This window comes from Neomonachus schauinslandi, chromosome 16 (assembly GCF_002201575.2).
Source record: "Neomonachus schauinslandi chromosome 16, ASM220157v2, whole genome shotgun sequence".
NCBI classification, from domain to species: domain Eukaryota; kingdom Metazoa; phylum Chordata; class Mammalia; order Carnivora; family Phocidae; genus Neomonachus; species Neomonachus schauinslandi.
In genome coordinates this window covers 9,403,004-9,417,561 of record NC_058418.1, presented here as the reverse complement: position 1 = coordinate 9,417,561, position 14,558 = coordinate 9,403,004, and the positions used below count along the sequence as shown (strand labels likewise).

Here is a 14,558-nt window from a genome sequence, read left to right as displayed (position 1 = left end):
GCGTCTGCCTTCGGCTCAGGTCATGATCCCAGGGTCCTGGGATCGAGTCCCGGATCGGGCTCCCTGCTCCGCGTGAAGCCTGCTTCTCCCTCTCCCACTCCCCCTGCTTGTGTTCCCTTTCTCGCTGTGTCTCTCTCTGTCAAATAAATAAAAAATCTTAAAAAACAAAACAAAACAAAAGAATGTAGTTAAGGTATCAAGATTACATGAAATCTCATCACGGGATCCAACACAGTATATAGGTTTATCATGGAGATGGAAAAGGAAAAATCTATGAAAACTTATCTTGCCATCTAGTGGACAGAGTGGTAGAGGAGGGCACTCCGTAAGTGGCTAAGCAGAAAGGCTGGGATGCGCCTGGTGCGAGAGACTAAGGGACTCTCAGTGTGCAGTGAGTGTGTAGTGAGCATCTCAGTGAATGTGTAGCTGTGGGTGGGAAGATGCAGGAGCGACTTCAGCCTGCAGATCTTTTGGAGCAACTGGTGGGGGATCCTGATGGGGAAGACTTCTGCCCTGAGGCGAGAACAGTCCAGGGGCCCCGGGGAAGGAGTTACATCCCCCAGACACAAGGCTCTGCCCCTGTCAGGGTCACCTCAAGGTGGACTCCTCAGTCCTGTCTGGCTCTGTGACCCATATAGACGAGAGGCCTGGGCCAGGAGGCCAGAGATCCAAGTTTGAATCCTGCATATGCTGTGTGACCCTGAGTCAGTTCCTTCCCCTCTCTGATCCTCCATTATTTTATCTGAGGGGCTCACACTCTTTGTCCGGGATTTCTCATTTTAGCCCTAGTGGAATTCCTGGAACTGAGTGTGGAGGTCAGCCCTGGCGGCTTCCAGAAGGGGGTCCTTCCAATCTCCATCCTGCCCCCTGCCCCCTGCCCTCAGCACTGAAGAAGTTGTAGGGGCTTTCTCTGCTGGAAGGGACTAGAAGACCTACTTGCCACTGGCGTAGGCATAGGCCCCTGGCCAAAGATTGGAACGCACGACGGCCACGGAGTATTGCGGGCAGAGGCTGCAGGACAGGCGGGCTGTCCACGGTGACATGTGCATGATTTCTGCAGGGGAGTGGAGAGCACCAGGGAAGTCAGAGCTCCCCGCAGCCCTGCACAGCCCCCTGGAGGGGAGACAGAAAGAGGGGAGAGAGCAAAGGGGGAGGACAGGAAGGGGCATGAAGGGAACTGTGGCTGGCTCCAGATCACTTTCTCGCTGTGTGGCCCCAGGAAGCCACCGCATCTGTCTGAGCCTCAGTGACCACACCCAAGAAGTGGGTATCCTTATCACACCTGCCTTGCAGGAGCTGCTGTGGCCTCCCTTCCAGGTGGTCATTGGTTTGGACCAGGGTGCAGAGCACACGGGTCAGGCCCTGGGCTCCTGGAAATCTGGGTTCAAATTTGGGCTCTGTCCACTCACCCACTCTCATCCTCTCCTTTCCCCTTCCTCCAGGTGCCTGAGGCTCTGACCTCAGGACATTCCTATCCAGGCTTCCAAAAATCCAGCTCAGGTCCTGCCTCCTTTGTGGAAAGGCTTAACTCTCTCTCTCTCCCCAAACCCACATGGGACTCGAAAGATCATACCCCCCCATAAGTCGGGACATTGCCAGGTGCCTGACACAGCTCACAAGATGGACGTGTCCCCATAACCCCTCGAGGGAGGCGCTGTCACCAGGCCCATGGTATAGAGGAGAGAACAACTGAGGCTCAGAGAGATGCCCCCCCGCAGTCTTGCTGTCCCTCCCACTTTCTCCCCAGGCCCCACCTGCTCCGGTGGGCTGGTGTGTGTGAGGTTAAGAGGGTGAAGAGGACGGTTACCTGCATCTTCTGAGAGCGGGGTCAGCAGCGGGGGCCCGACCTCCTGCTCCACCTCCTCTATCCCCTCATCTGCTTTCTCTTCCTCCTCCCCCAGCTCCTCTTCCTCTTCCATCTTCTGCAAAGGGTTCACCCAAGTGCAGCGGCCCTGGGGGTGGGGGGAAGGTCAGTCGGCACGCCTGGCGGACAGAGCCTGGCCTGCACTCTGGGAGGAGGTGAAGGGCCAGGAAGGACACTGGGCACTGGCCCTATCCTCAGGGAGCCAGGGATGGGTCGGAGGACAGGGTTAGTCACACAGGTCAGGGAAGGGAGGGCAGCTGAGAGAGCTGTAGTGGTGAGGTGGAGACTCCTGCTGTGTGGCTCCCATCTGTGCATTCATTCATTCATTCATCTTATACTTAATGAGCGCCTACTATATACAGGTAGGTGCTGGGGATAAATCCTTGAGAAAAGAGGCCCCCCCCAAATCTCTGCCCTGTGGAGCTGACATTCAGCAGCCCATATGATCCTCTGTTTGCTCATCTATGGAATGGGGGTGTCATGGGGTCTCTCTCATTGGACTGCTGTTGGGTTCCACGAGGCACTGGAGGGCTGATACGTGTTTGTTGAATGAATGAACCAAAGCGCGCAGCATAGAGCCAACTTCAGTTGCCTCAACTATGAAACGGGAATGACAGTTGTAACGATCTCAAAGGGAGTTATTTGGATTCAATAATGTTGCCAGGGTCAATAAAAGTTTGTTGAATGAATGAATGAATGAGTAAAAAGTTCCTAGCATACAGCAGGTGTTAACTTGAATGAGTGAATGAATGAATATAAAGCCCAACACATCGGGCATTCAAGAAAGGCAGGTCCTCAGTCTCTTATCCACAATTCCCAAACCTGAAAAGCTGTGAAAACCAAAAATTGCTTTTTTGTGCCCGACCTGAACTAATGAGAGGTTATTCAGTTTTGCAACAGAAATAAAGTCTTGGAGGATGGCTGCAGCCCCAGCCCCCTGGCTTGAGGTGCTGCATGATATCTGGTATGTGCGCTCTGTCACCTTTTTAAAATCTGAAAAACGCAGGCCACCAGGATGCGTCTGGCCCTGGAAGGTTTCTGTCAGGGGCACCGGCAGCCGACATCGGCCCAGCGAATGAAACAACGGAGGAGTGCACATTAGTGAGCACCCCATCTGGCAGAGAGCAGTGCTCCAAAGCCCCCTGGTTCTGTCACAGCGGGGGTGGGGGGTGTGCGCGGGTGGGGAGGCTGCAGTCCCCGGACCTCACCTGAAGCAGGATGTGCTGCGTATGATGCACCCAGTTGGCCATCGAGTCCACCAGCTCGAGCACCGGGATGCCCTCAAAGTCGGGGTTCTCCTCGTAGGAGTCGCGCCCCGCACCGCCCTCCTCCTCCTCATCGCCCTCCTCTTCACCGAACTGGTAGAAGCCAAGCGGGCTGATGTGCGTGGCAGCCGAGATGCGGGCGATCTGGGCCCGCAGGTAATTGGCTTCGTTGCCCGGGAAGGGCGGGAAGCTGATGACCGGCGCGTCCAGGTAGCCCGTAAAGAACTTCTTGATCTTGCGGGCCTGCACGATCTGGATGGGCGTGACGTGCGGCAGCCGTGTCCACGGCCAGCCCGGCTCGTTGCACACGAAATACAGGTACTTGTTGGTGCCCGAGCGGCTCTCCTCCTTGGGGATGACGGGTGGTGGCTTCCACGTGGGCTTGGGGATAACGTCGGTGACCTTCTCCTCGTCCTCCTCGCCCTCCTCCTCAGCGTGTGTGTCCAGACCCTCGCCGCCCTCCATCATCTCCTCCACCTCCTCCTCCTCCCCTTCCTCCTCGCCCTCCCGGAACTCCACCTCAGCCACCAGGTAGCTGCGGCTCAGCCCCAGGATCTTGCCCCAGAAGCGGCAGGTGTGGATGGGCTGTTGCTCCACCAGCTGCTTCAGGGCCATGAAGATGCGGAAACTCTCGTCTGAGCTCAGGCCCACGCCAGCCTGTTCGAAGTAGAAGGCCGACTCCATGATGTTGGGTACTGCTGTCTCAGCCTGCAGAGGGTGGGGTGGAGGGCAGAGGGAAGAAGGCTGAAGCCCTGCTCCCAAGCCTGACTCTTCTAAAATCCAGAGAAGTGAACTACTCTGTAACCCAGCTGCTCATGAGACCACTGCTGGTCAGTGAGATGTAGGGGCAAGTCCTTGGGGAGGATGTCCCTTATAGGAAAAGAAAAGGCAAAACAACAACAACAACAACAACAACAACAACAACAAACCACTAGGAGAAAATCCGTTGCTCCTTCATCCTTCCCTCTTCTTTCTGCCTGGAATGGGGTGAGAGATCTGGAGGCACAGCAGCTATTTTGGGACCATGAGGCAATGCACGGGAGACAAAGTCCCATACCCTAATGATGGTAGAGCTAAAAGATAGAAACTGCCTGTCCCCAGTGGCATCACTGAGCTGCCTTGCCTCCCCAGCCTTCTTGTTCTATGGGATAAAGAGGCCACTTTTAGTCATGGTTTCTGTTGCTTGCAGCCAAATGCACCCCTAACAGATACCCCAAATCATACAGCAAATTAAGGGAAGAGTCAGGTCTTTAAAAAAAATAAAGGTATTATTTATTTATTTTGAGAGAGAGAGAGAACAAGCGGCGGGAGAGGCAGAGGGAGAGGGAGAGAGAGAAATGCAAGCAGATTCCATGCTGAGCACACCCCAAGTTAGTCTGGAATTATAAATGCAAGAATAATCAGCCTCTGTTATGAAACAGAGGCCCGGTGCCGGGGAGCCTTATGCTATCAAATAGCCAAACCTGCTATGCAGCGGCTGTACACAGCAGGCAGGAGAGTTCTAAAGCAGAAAGCCAGCCACAGAGCGAACGTGAAGAATAGAGAACCCACAAACAGGTCGAGTCCATATAGGTGTAAATAATTCATAGAGATGGCATTTCAAAGGAGGGCGTAAGGAAAGCATGCATTTTTCCACAAATGCTGCTGGGGACTAGAAAAAGGGAAACGAGAGCCCCATCTCCTGTCAGAAAAATAAATACAAAAAGCTGAATCACGGATTTCTTTAAGTCTCCTAGAGACATGCACAGGCCACAAACGCCCACAATTTTGCCCGTTTGCTGACCTCCCATTAAGAATCCCAGCTCCAGGGGCGCCTGGGTGGCTCAGTCCTTAAGCTCTGCCTTCCCATCGGGTCGTGGTCCCGGGGTCCTGGGATTGAGCCCCCACATCGGGCTCCCTACGGGGAGCCTGCTTCTCCCTCTCCCACTCCCCCTGCTTGTGTTCCCTCTCTCGCTGTGTCTCTCTCTGTCAAAAACAAAAACAAAAACAAAAACAAAAATCCCAGCTCCAAGTACTTAAGGGGGTGGGGCCTTCAGGGACCAGGCGTCTGAAGGGGCGGAGCCTCCCCACGGCCTGATTTCCAAGGGGGCGGAGCCTCAAGTGCAGCGGTGTCCTAAGGGGCGGGGCCTCTAGGAGCAAAGCGTTCTAAGGAGGCGGGGCCTTCGGGGACTTGAGTTAGATGTGGGTAAGACCTGGGGGTAGGGAAGGAAGGGTGCAGTTCTAAGTGGGTGGGGCCTCCTGAGGAGAAACTGGATCTGAAATTCAAAACCCTATTCCCGGGTAGAACTTCGTGCCCAAGACTTGGGATTTCCACCTGCGCTTTGCTCACCCAAGGGTTCATTCCTTTGTCAGATTGTCCTTCTCCCATTCTCTCACCATCCCACCCCACTATCGCCAGAATCCTGGAGTCTCAGAAGCATAGATAGAAGTGAGCACAGAGCAACAGCGTCTGCAGATAGGTCAAAGGTTGTATATAGCACGGGCTTTGGAGATCATGGCCCTACTTTCTTAGTCCAGTCCCTGGTACTTCCCACCTTCCTGCCCTCTGAGCCTGCGTCTTTCCTCTATAAATAGGAATAAGTAGCACTCGACTTGCAGTGTTGTTTTAGGGACGAAACGAGAGCTCTCCAAGCTCTTAGCAGGGGCCTAGGAGGTGTCAGAATGATCATAAAGAGTCCTCAACAAATGTTTCTTGAACGAGTGAAAGAACACTTTACCTGAATTTTTCGCCGTCGTCCAATTCTGGAAACAATCGTGGAATTAAATATTCTAAGGATAGTGAAATGTTAAGGGGCCAAGAGTGAAAGAGTTCTTAGAGGGTCTCAACTTAATAAAAGGGGAGACTGAGTCCGGGAATTAGTGGGCACTTCAGCGTGGAGAGACTCCAGGAGGCAACGGTCTTCACAGAGAACGTCTGCAAAGCAGAATTATTTTCGGGAGGAAGGAGTCAAGGATGGTAAGAGGGACCAGTCTCCACCTCCACGGGAGTTCTGCTTTCTTAAAAGGCAGAGCCCACTAGCCCTTCTTCTGCTTCAAACACTTCAGGGCGTTCCAGACGCCTCAGGAGAAAGCCCAAGCCCTCTGTGACCTGGTCCTGGCCCCCTCGGCCCGGTGCGCACACGAAACTGAAATCGTTTGTGTTTCTGGGTCACACCGTGCATTCCCTCACTTCGGGACAGAAGCACAGGCGGTGCCGAAGCCCCGGCCATTGCCGGCCCCGCCTCGCGCCCCTCCCACCGGCTCACTCACCACCTCCTCCTCCATCTCCTGCTCGCCCTCGCCTGCGGCGCCGCTCCGAAGGAATAGCGCCTTCTGCCTGTCCGCCGTCTCGTAGGTGGGCTCCATCTCAGGGTCGTCCCGCATGGTGTCCAGCCTGGGGTGGAACCACTCCCATTGTGTGGTGCGGTTCAGCGACTCCAGGATGGACAAAGGGTCCTCGGGCCGCTGGTTCAGGATCTTGGTCAGCAGGTTCACCAGGTGCTCATACCTGCCTCCCGCGGGAGGGAGTGGGAGGTGGGAGACATCACTCGCTCAGCTCAGTGAGCTCACTGTTGTGTGCCTGGCCCTGTACCTGGCGCTGGGGACCCCGTAGGGAAGAGAAAATGTCCCTGCCCTGGTGGAGCGCACATTCGGATGATGGAGACAGACATCAACCAAATAGGCAAAAATATATAGTGTGTCTTTCTATGAACACAAAGCAGGGAATGGGGACTGGGAATGCCAGGGATAGGAGATGGCTTCCGATTTTAAATAGGGAGGCCAGGGAAGGTCACACCAAGGGGCACATTTAAGCTGAGATCTGAATGACGTGAGGCAAACCATACAGATATTGGGGGTGTTTCAGTCAGAGGGAACAACTGGTGGGTAGGCTCTGAGACATTTCATGAGTCTAACAGAATGTTAACAAAGCTCAAGGAAACTAGGAGACAGGAACATTCCATGCCAATCTTAGAAATAGATTAGCAGGATTAGATTAGAGGATGCCTGCTTAGAAATATAGATGCTGCAGGGGCGCCTGGGTGGCTCAGCCAGTTAAGCATCTGCCTTCAGCCTAGGTCATGATCCCAGGGTCTTGGGTTCAAGCCCCATGTCAGGCTCCCTGCTGAACAGGGAGCCTGCTTCTCCCTCTCCCTCTGCTGCTCCCCCTGCTTGTGCTCTCTCTCTGGCTCTCCCTCAAATAAATAAATAAAAATCTTAAAAATATATATAGATGCTGAAATTCTAAGCTAAAAATTAGCAAATGGCACCCAGCAAAAAGTTACTCTCAAAAAGATGACACACCATGATTAAACTGGGCTAATAACAGGACTGGGCTTGATATTAGAAAAATAGAAAAAACATAACTCATGTTAATATGTTAAAAAATATATATGTAAGTTGGGGCCCAGGGTGGCTCAGTCAGTTAAGTGTCTGACTCATGATTTCAGCCCAGGTCATGATCTCAAGGGTCATGAGATCGAGCCCCGCATCAGGATCCCCACTCAGCGGGGAGTCTGGGATTCTCTCCCTTAACCCCCCCCCCACTTGTGCATGCTCTCTAAAATAAATAAATCTTAAATATATATATGTATATATACATATATATATGTAAGATAATCTCAACCAGTGCAGAGAAATTTTTGATAACATTCAACAGCCATTTATGACTTAAAAAAAAAAAAAAACAACCCAGCAAACTGGGAATAGAAGGTAAATTTCTATAATCATATAAAGGGGATCCACAAGTAACCTACAGCACACTCCAAACATGATGGTGAAAGACTGAAAATTTTTCCCTGTGAGACTGGTAACGAGGATGCCTGCTTTCACAGCTTGTATTTAACACTGCACTGGAGGTCCCAGCCATTGCAATCTGACATGAAAAAGAAAGGAAAGGTAAAAAGGATTGGAAAGGAAGGAGGGAAACTGCCATGGTGTGCAGGTGACGTGATTGGGAATGATGTGCAGAGGCCTTGAGCTGAGGGTGCACCTGGCATGTTGGAGGAACACTGAAGAAGTCAGAGCGGCTGGGGTGGAAGAGGGGAGAGGGGTTGTGGGGAGAGAGGAGGCAGAGTGATGACAGTATTGTAATGGCTTCTTTGCAACTAAGCCTGGGACTATGCTGGGCACTTGGGAGCAGTGCTGGATTCTCAACCACAATCACACATCTGAGGAACAATGATGATCCCTACTCTCCAGATGAGGAAACGGAGGCTTAGAAGAGTTGAGGGCATGAGGTCACACAGTGGTTGCACAGCCAGGATTTGAAACCAGATTGGTCTAATTTCAAAGCCGTTTGGTGGCAGTCTGGGGTGTGCTGGAGAGCCATCACTGAATTGGGAAGGGTAAGGAGAGTTCAGACTTTGGTCTCGGTTTTTCAATAGCCTTGAAGTTCCTGAGGGTGGGAAGAGCTAGAGGTGAATTTTGACTAGACTCTAGGATCCTGGATCAGGAGCTGACTAGAGATGAAGTTTGGAGAGCCAGTAGGGGCTGAACTGCTGTTGTGAGAAGCATGAACTGACTCCTGAGGGCACTGGGGAGCCATGGCAAGCTCTGCACATGGGAGGGATAGGGTTAGTTTTGTACTTTACCAAGATCTGTTACTTCTCCAGCCCTGTCTCCTCCTGCTCCCCCTTTCTCCCTTGGTTCCAGTCATATCAGCCTCCTTGCTGTTCCTCAGACACAGCAAGCCTTAAAGCCTTTAAACGTGCTGTGTCCTATACCTGAAACACTGTTCCTCCAGTTACCTCCAAGGTGCTCTCCCTCATCTCCTTCAGGTCCCTGATCAAATGTTACCTCCTCTGAGGCTTTCCTTGACCTCATGCTATTTAACATGTACTCCCTAACCTCACTTACCCTGCTTTACTTTTTCCACTTTAGCTCTTATCATCACCTATCACTTGTTATCTTGTCCATTCTCCCAATTAGAATGTAAATTTCACTAAGATGTAATGGAGACTGAGAAGTGTATTGACTACAGCTAAGCAGCCTTGGCAAGTGCTTTCCCCAGGCAGAAAAGTTTAGTGGAGAATGGGGCCTCAGGAGCCAAATCACACGCATCTGCCACATCCTAGCTGTTATCATCTTGGATACGGGACCTAATTTCTCTGTCTCAGTTTCATCCTCTGTAAAACAGGGACAGTAGGTGTGCTAATCTCAGCTGCGAGAACTAGATGTTAACGTGTGAATGGTGGCATGACGTTTGGAAACTAAATATTAGCTATTATTAGTTTCATCCCCTGACTCCTAGTCTGAGTCAGATGCCCCTGGAGCAGGCACTGATCACCCACGAGGGATAATCCCGTCTGACAGAAGAGACCCCAGAGCCTGAGGCAGAGTCTTGGCTGGATGGGGCCTTTCCCTGGGTCCCATCCCCTCCCCTCCCCTCCCCTCCCCTCCCCACTCATGAGCCCCATCTCACAGGCTGAGGCTGCAACTGACGCTGGTCTGCAGCAGGTAGGCCTTGGCATTCTGTACGGCCAGCTCCCGAGGCTCTGGCTCAGGCACCTCCATATTGAAGGGCATGAAGCCCAGCTCGGAGGGCGAGTACTGGAGGGCGGGGTCATCCCTCATGTAGGGCCCATGCGGGGCACCCTGGTTGAACTGTAGGTCTTCTCCCTGGTACATGTTGAACTGGCCCAAGAAGTTGGGCTGGGTCTCCAGGTAGGCAGAGTCCAGTTGCTGGAAGAGGCTGCCTTGGCCCTGCTGTAGTTGCTGCAGCATTAGGCTGGCGTTTCGGGCGGCCTGGATCCCGCCTTCTTCCAGATAAGGTTGGGGCTGAAAGCCCATATTCAGGGACGGGTACTCTACACCACCCAACTGGGCTTCCTCAGCCTGGAACATCTCCTGTTGGGTCAGGGGGGGCCCTGATGACCAGTCCTGGAGGTTGGTCTGGCTCGCCAGGATCCCTTGACCGCCCTGCAGGACCCGGCCGTCAAAGGCTATCGGCGGCACCTCCTCGGAGATGGTGGGCGGGGGCTGACTGAGTTCCCGACTGCGCCGCTGGGAGACCTGGGAACTCCTCCGACTTGAGGGCTGCTGGGGACGGGGCTCAGGGTCGGGCGGTGGGTCCCCCATAGTTCAAAGGAGGTCGCAGACTTCCAGGAGGAAGGCTTGCAGACAGGCAGGCCAGACCTGTCGCCCGCCTGCCAGCACACGCCCTGTAGCCTCTACGCCAGCCGCGCCCGTTTCTAAGGAGGGAGGGGGCGGGCCGTTACCAGGGGAGGGCGCGCGCGGACGCCGGGGCCGAGGAGCTGGTCTCTGCGCAGGCGCGGCCCCACGACCGAGGGCCTGCCAGTCTTCCAGCCAGCACCTGGGGGCGTTCACTCCACACCTTGCAGTCCCACAGCTGACACGCAGGGAGAGACGAGAGACTGCATCCACGCCCCAGACCCGCGATCTTTTTAATTTTAAAGGCAAAGCCCCGCCGGCTAGGCCCCGCCCCGCCCTTCCCCAGCTCCCTGCCCCACTCCCCTTCCCCACCAAGCCCCGTCAGCTGTTCCCCTTGCTCTCGGGTTCCCCGGATTCCTCGGCGGCGGGGCTGGGGGTCTTCATGGTGTCTTCTCCGGCAGGGGTGAGGGTCTGGGGACTGCGCTCCTCCTTTGAGGTCAACCCGCCCGCTGCCTCCTGGTGACGGGAGAAGGGGGAGCGGGTCAAGGATAGCTTAGCGTGGCCCTAACTCCACACTTCCTTCGGGCTGTACCCTCCCCCCTTCCGCCCGACCCTGGGCACTTGGCATATACCCTTCACCCGGGGGCCCTAATTGTTTTCTTCCTTTGCTGCTTGGAGGTTGTCATCCCTACCTTAGGTAGGGGCCCCTCAAGACTAGAGTCCAGGAGTGCGGCCTCCGTCAGCCCCGAGTCGTCATCCATGCTGATGAAGATGGCCGGGGTCTCACACTCAGGCCCCTCCTCCCGGAAATCTATGGTTTCTTCGGGCTGGGGAGGGCCTGGCCGGGTGGAGGAAGAGGACGACGACGAGGGGGCTCCCACTCCTCCTGGCTTCAGCTTCTGTTCCTCCTCTAGCTGACGCTTTAAGGCTTTCTCCTGGGCCAGCCGCAGGCCGATGAGGTCCTGAGGGGGCCGGGGGGGCTGGGGCTGGGGCCGGGGCCAGGGCCAAGGGCTCCAGGTCGTCCTGGGGGTGGGGAAAGGCACACAGAAACTCAGAGCGGGGGTATGGGGGCCAGGTCATAGGCTGCTGTCAGAGGATGGTGACAAAGAGCCAGAAAGCACCCTGGGGGAGACAGCAGGGTGGGCACAGGGAGTACATAAGGGGCAACTGTTCCCCCACCTCCCATCCCTTTCAGCAGGAGCCTCCACCAGACAGGTGGCTGAGGTGGGGAGGAGGACAGGGTGGGCCTTGCTGGCTTGGGGGTTGGGGAGCTGTGGGCCCTCACCTCTTCCAGGGGCCCGGCAGGTACTTCCTTGGCCTCTGGCTCCTGCTTGCCACTGGCCTCCAGGATGGTCATGATGGAGTTGGGGATGTGTGCTTGCTAGGGGAAGAGCAGATTGGGGGCTCTATGGAGTGCCCAGACCCAAGACCCCTAGTGGACGCCTCTGAGCTTCTGCGGCAGTGCAGGGCTCCCCTCTGCCCACCCCCATCCAGTCCTCCAGGGCTGAACCCATGGGGCCACCCATCCCACACCCTGGGGTACCTGGTGGGGGGTGAAGGATCGGACGTGGGCCAGCAGGGGCTCCCGGAGCTCTGGGCACTTGTCAAAGACGGCACCCAGCTGCTGGGGTGGCAACTGCAGGATGACCTGGAAACTCTGGGGCTTGGTGCGTTGACAGCACTTGATGAAGCCCTCCCACACCTTGGGATACTTCCACACCTGGACGGGGCAGGGAGGGAGCGGTCCTGAGGGGGTGCAAAGGAAGCCACCCCAGAAACTGAAAGAAATTCAAACCTTACCAAGATGGGGCCCAAATCCCTACCATCCAACAGAGTCCTCTGGGCTACCCACAGTCCTGACCTCCAGCCCTCCAGAGGACTTTCTAACTTTCTCTTCCTGATCCCAAGCAGCTGAGGCATGAGGGCAGCCCAGGGAAAGGGGAGAAGAAAACGGAACACCCTTTCACGTGAGCAGTCTCAACTCACTCTCGCAGCAGCCTCAAGGGGTGACTCAGCCCTGCTAAACAGACGAGACCCGGGAAGGTGCGGGGGCTCATCCGCGGTCAGGCGGGTACCATGGGGCAGAACTGAGGTTTGAACCCAGGGCTGTCTGAATCTGCGTCGCACCTCTAAGCCGGATGTTGCAAAGTGGCAAACCTGTGGGCTGAATCTAGTCTGAGCGCTTGAGAATTTTTTTTTAATTTCATCACGATATTTTTAGAAACCCAGATTTCTAGCTTCTCTTGAGAAATGGGCCCATCTTTCAGCTCTAGTATGCATCCTGGCTGGGTGCAGAGGTGGTGGCAAGGGGCACTAGGCCTCTCCTGGGACGCCCACCCGGTGAAGCCTACCACCACCTGTTCCTGCCCTCACGCATCACACTGCCATCTGGAGCCCTGGAGCCGAGTTAGTGACCCCTGTTGGGCTGTACTGTCTTGGCCCAGGGCAGGGCAAAGGGGCTGGCCGGTCTCCTAGAGTGTGCTCTCCTCATCCTGGCTCCCTCTGCAGGGTGGGAGGCAAGCAGGCTGGAAAAGCCCGGGGTCCTGCCTCCCATCTATCTTCAGTGTGTCCTGCCGCAGCCCACTGCCTGCAGGACTGGGGCGGCCGGGGGCGGGTTACCTGCTTCATGATGAGGCGGGACAGGATGTTCATGACGAAACCCCCCAAGCGGGGGTACATGGTCAGAGACTGGATGACGGTCCTCATGAGCAGCATGGGCAGGGGGCTCTGCTCCATCAACTGCTGCATCACCACGGCCAGCACCTCCGATGTGTACACGTTCCGCTCCGCAAAGCACAGGTTGGTGGCTGCGAGGAGGCGGAGAGTGGGCCTGTCCTCTTTGCCCAGCTCCCCTGGGAAGGTGGGAGCCCCACCACCCTTAGAGAGCCTCAGCCCCATTAATGTGCCCACGTGAGTGGAGACCTAGCCCTCATTCCTGAAGCTCTGGACGAGAGAGACTTCCTCACCCAGCAGGTCCCTGAGGGGATACTGTGGCCTGGGGTGTTGGTCGAAGGGAAAAGACATGTCCAGTTGCTGGAAGCCCCACGCTGGGCAGAGTGGGCAGACCTTGGCCCTTTTTCTTTGGGGGCAACCCACGGAAAGGCCGAGGCAGGAGAGACAGGTTGCCAATGCCTGGGGGCCCATGCTGGCTTGCCCTTCCCACCCCTACCAGAGAGGGAAGGCAGTTTTGACTTCCGTAAGACCCCCTGTAGGAGACCAGAGATGCCCTCCACCAGCAGGCTGGTCAAGGGGCTGCCCACTCCCAATCCTGACCAGAGCATAAGGATTTGTGCTGGTGCTGGAGGGATACCAGACGTGGACGCACGTGGGAGGCACAGCACACAAAATAACAAGGGAGGAAGGAGCAAGAGGAGGAAGCCTGGGCAGATGAAGCGCTCCCCAGCTCAACACCCAGTGCCAGGAAGGGCCCAGGGAGGGCCAGCACAATAGGGGCATCCACGAAGGCAGGCAGGCCAGGGCAGGCCAGGGCAGGCCTTGGGGTCTGTTCCCTCAGGAATGGGTAGTGGTACCCCAAAATCAGTGGGATCGGCGGTGCTCCAATCCATTGTGTAATGGGGAGACCCCAGGTACTGCCTCTGAACCCCTTCTTCCCCAAACACCACTTGCCATGTGAGTCTGTCAACCAGGAAGTCTTTATTGAGCCAAAAGAGAGGCCCCCAATCCTTGAGAGGCTAATGGAGAACAGGTGTGGGTGCCTATAAAGAATGAGGGGGGCTCCTATAAGGAACAGGGGAAGGATGGAGGCATTGCAGGAACACAGGCAGGAAAGAGACTAGAGCGAGGTAGGGCAGGTATCTAGGCCAAAGGAGCAGAGGAGTGTAGAAGGTAAGGACAGTGTAGAAGCCAGAGTGAACCTACCAGAAACCAAGAAAGCTCCTCCTCCTCCTCCCTTCCAGTTAGTGGCTGGCTCCTGCCTGCTCTGCCTAAAAGGGTCCACAACCAACCCCCCTTTCCCCGCCCCACCCAAGTCTCCCCCTGGGCCTTCCACCCAGCCCTCTAATCCATCCTCCATAGCAGGCCAAGGAGGGGTCCTTTCGAAAGCTCAGCCTGACCCCATACACCTCCCAGGGGCCCTCAAGGTATCAAGTCCAATCTACTGTGGCCTAGGAGACCCTGTGTGGGTGGGGCCCAGGCATGGTATTCTTAATGCTTTTAATCTGACCTCTCCTGACCAGGCCCCTTCCCCTAAACCTCAAGATCTAGTCAGCCTCACCTCTGCAGTTCCAGAACCAGGCCATGCCAGCACATCTCTTGGCCTCTGCAAATACTCTTCCTTTCTCTGGGATCAGTGTCTCCCCTGCTACCTCACCCCTACTCAT

The 14,558-nt window shown here is 55.4% G+C and overlaps 2 protein-coding genes across 2 annotated transcripts in view; both read right to left on the bottom strand.

Moving 5' to 3' along the window:
• RSPH6A (radial spoke head 6 homolog A) overlaps positions 1 to 10,185 on the bottom strand; it is a 12,990-nt gene extending 2,805 nt beyond the window's left edge. Inside the window, exons 1-5 of the mRNA XM_021681168.1 lie at positions 9,530 to 10,185; positions 6,379 to 6,616; positions 3,073 to 3,837; positions 1,808 to 1,952; positions 937 to 1,054 (exon numbers count right to left, since the gene is read on the bottom strand). Of these exons, the coding sequence (XP_021536843.1) occupies positions 937 to 1,054; positions 1,808 to 1,952; positions 3,073 to 3,837; positions 6,379 to 6,616; positions 9,530 to 10,185 (1,922 nt within the window). The remainder of the gene's footprint in view (positions 1 to 936; positions 1,055 to 1,807; positions 1,953 to 3,072; positions 3,838 to 6,378; positions 6,617 to 9,529) is intronic.
• A 405-nt stretch (positions 10,186 to 10,590) lies between these two features.
• Positions 10,591 to 14,558, bottom strand: part of SYMPK (symplekin scaffold protein) — a 35,863-nt gene continuing 31,895 nt past the window's right edge. Inside the window, 6 exon segments of the mRNA XM_021681344.2 lie at positions 10,591 to 10,734; positions 10,911 to 11,201; positions 11,203 to 11,241; positions 11,504 to 11,599; positions 11,762 to 11,938; positions 12,838 to 13,025. Of these exon segments, the coding sequence (XP_021537019.2) occupies positions 10,600 to 10,734; positions 10,911 to 11,201; positions 11,203 to 11,241; positions 11,504 to 11,599; positions 11,762 to 11,938; positions 12,838 to 13,025 (926 nt within the window). The 3' untranslated portion in view covers positions 10,591 to 10,599.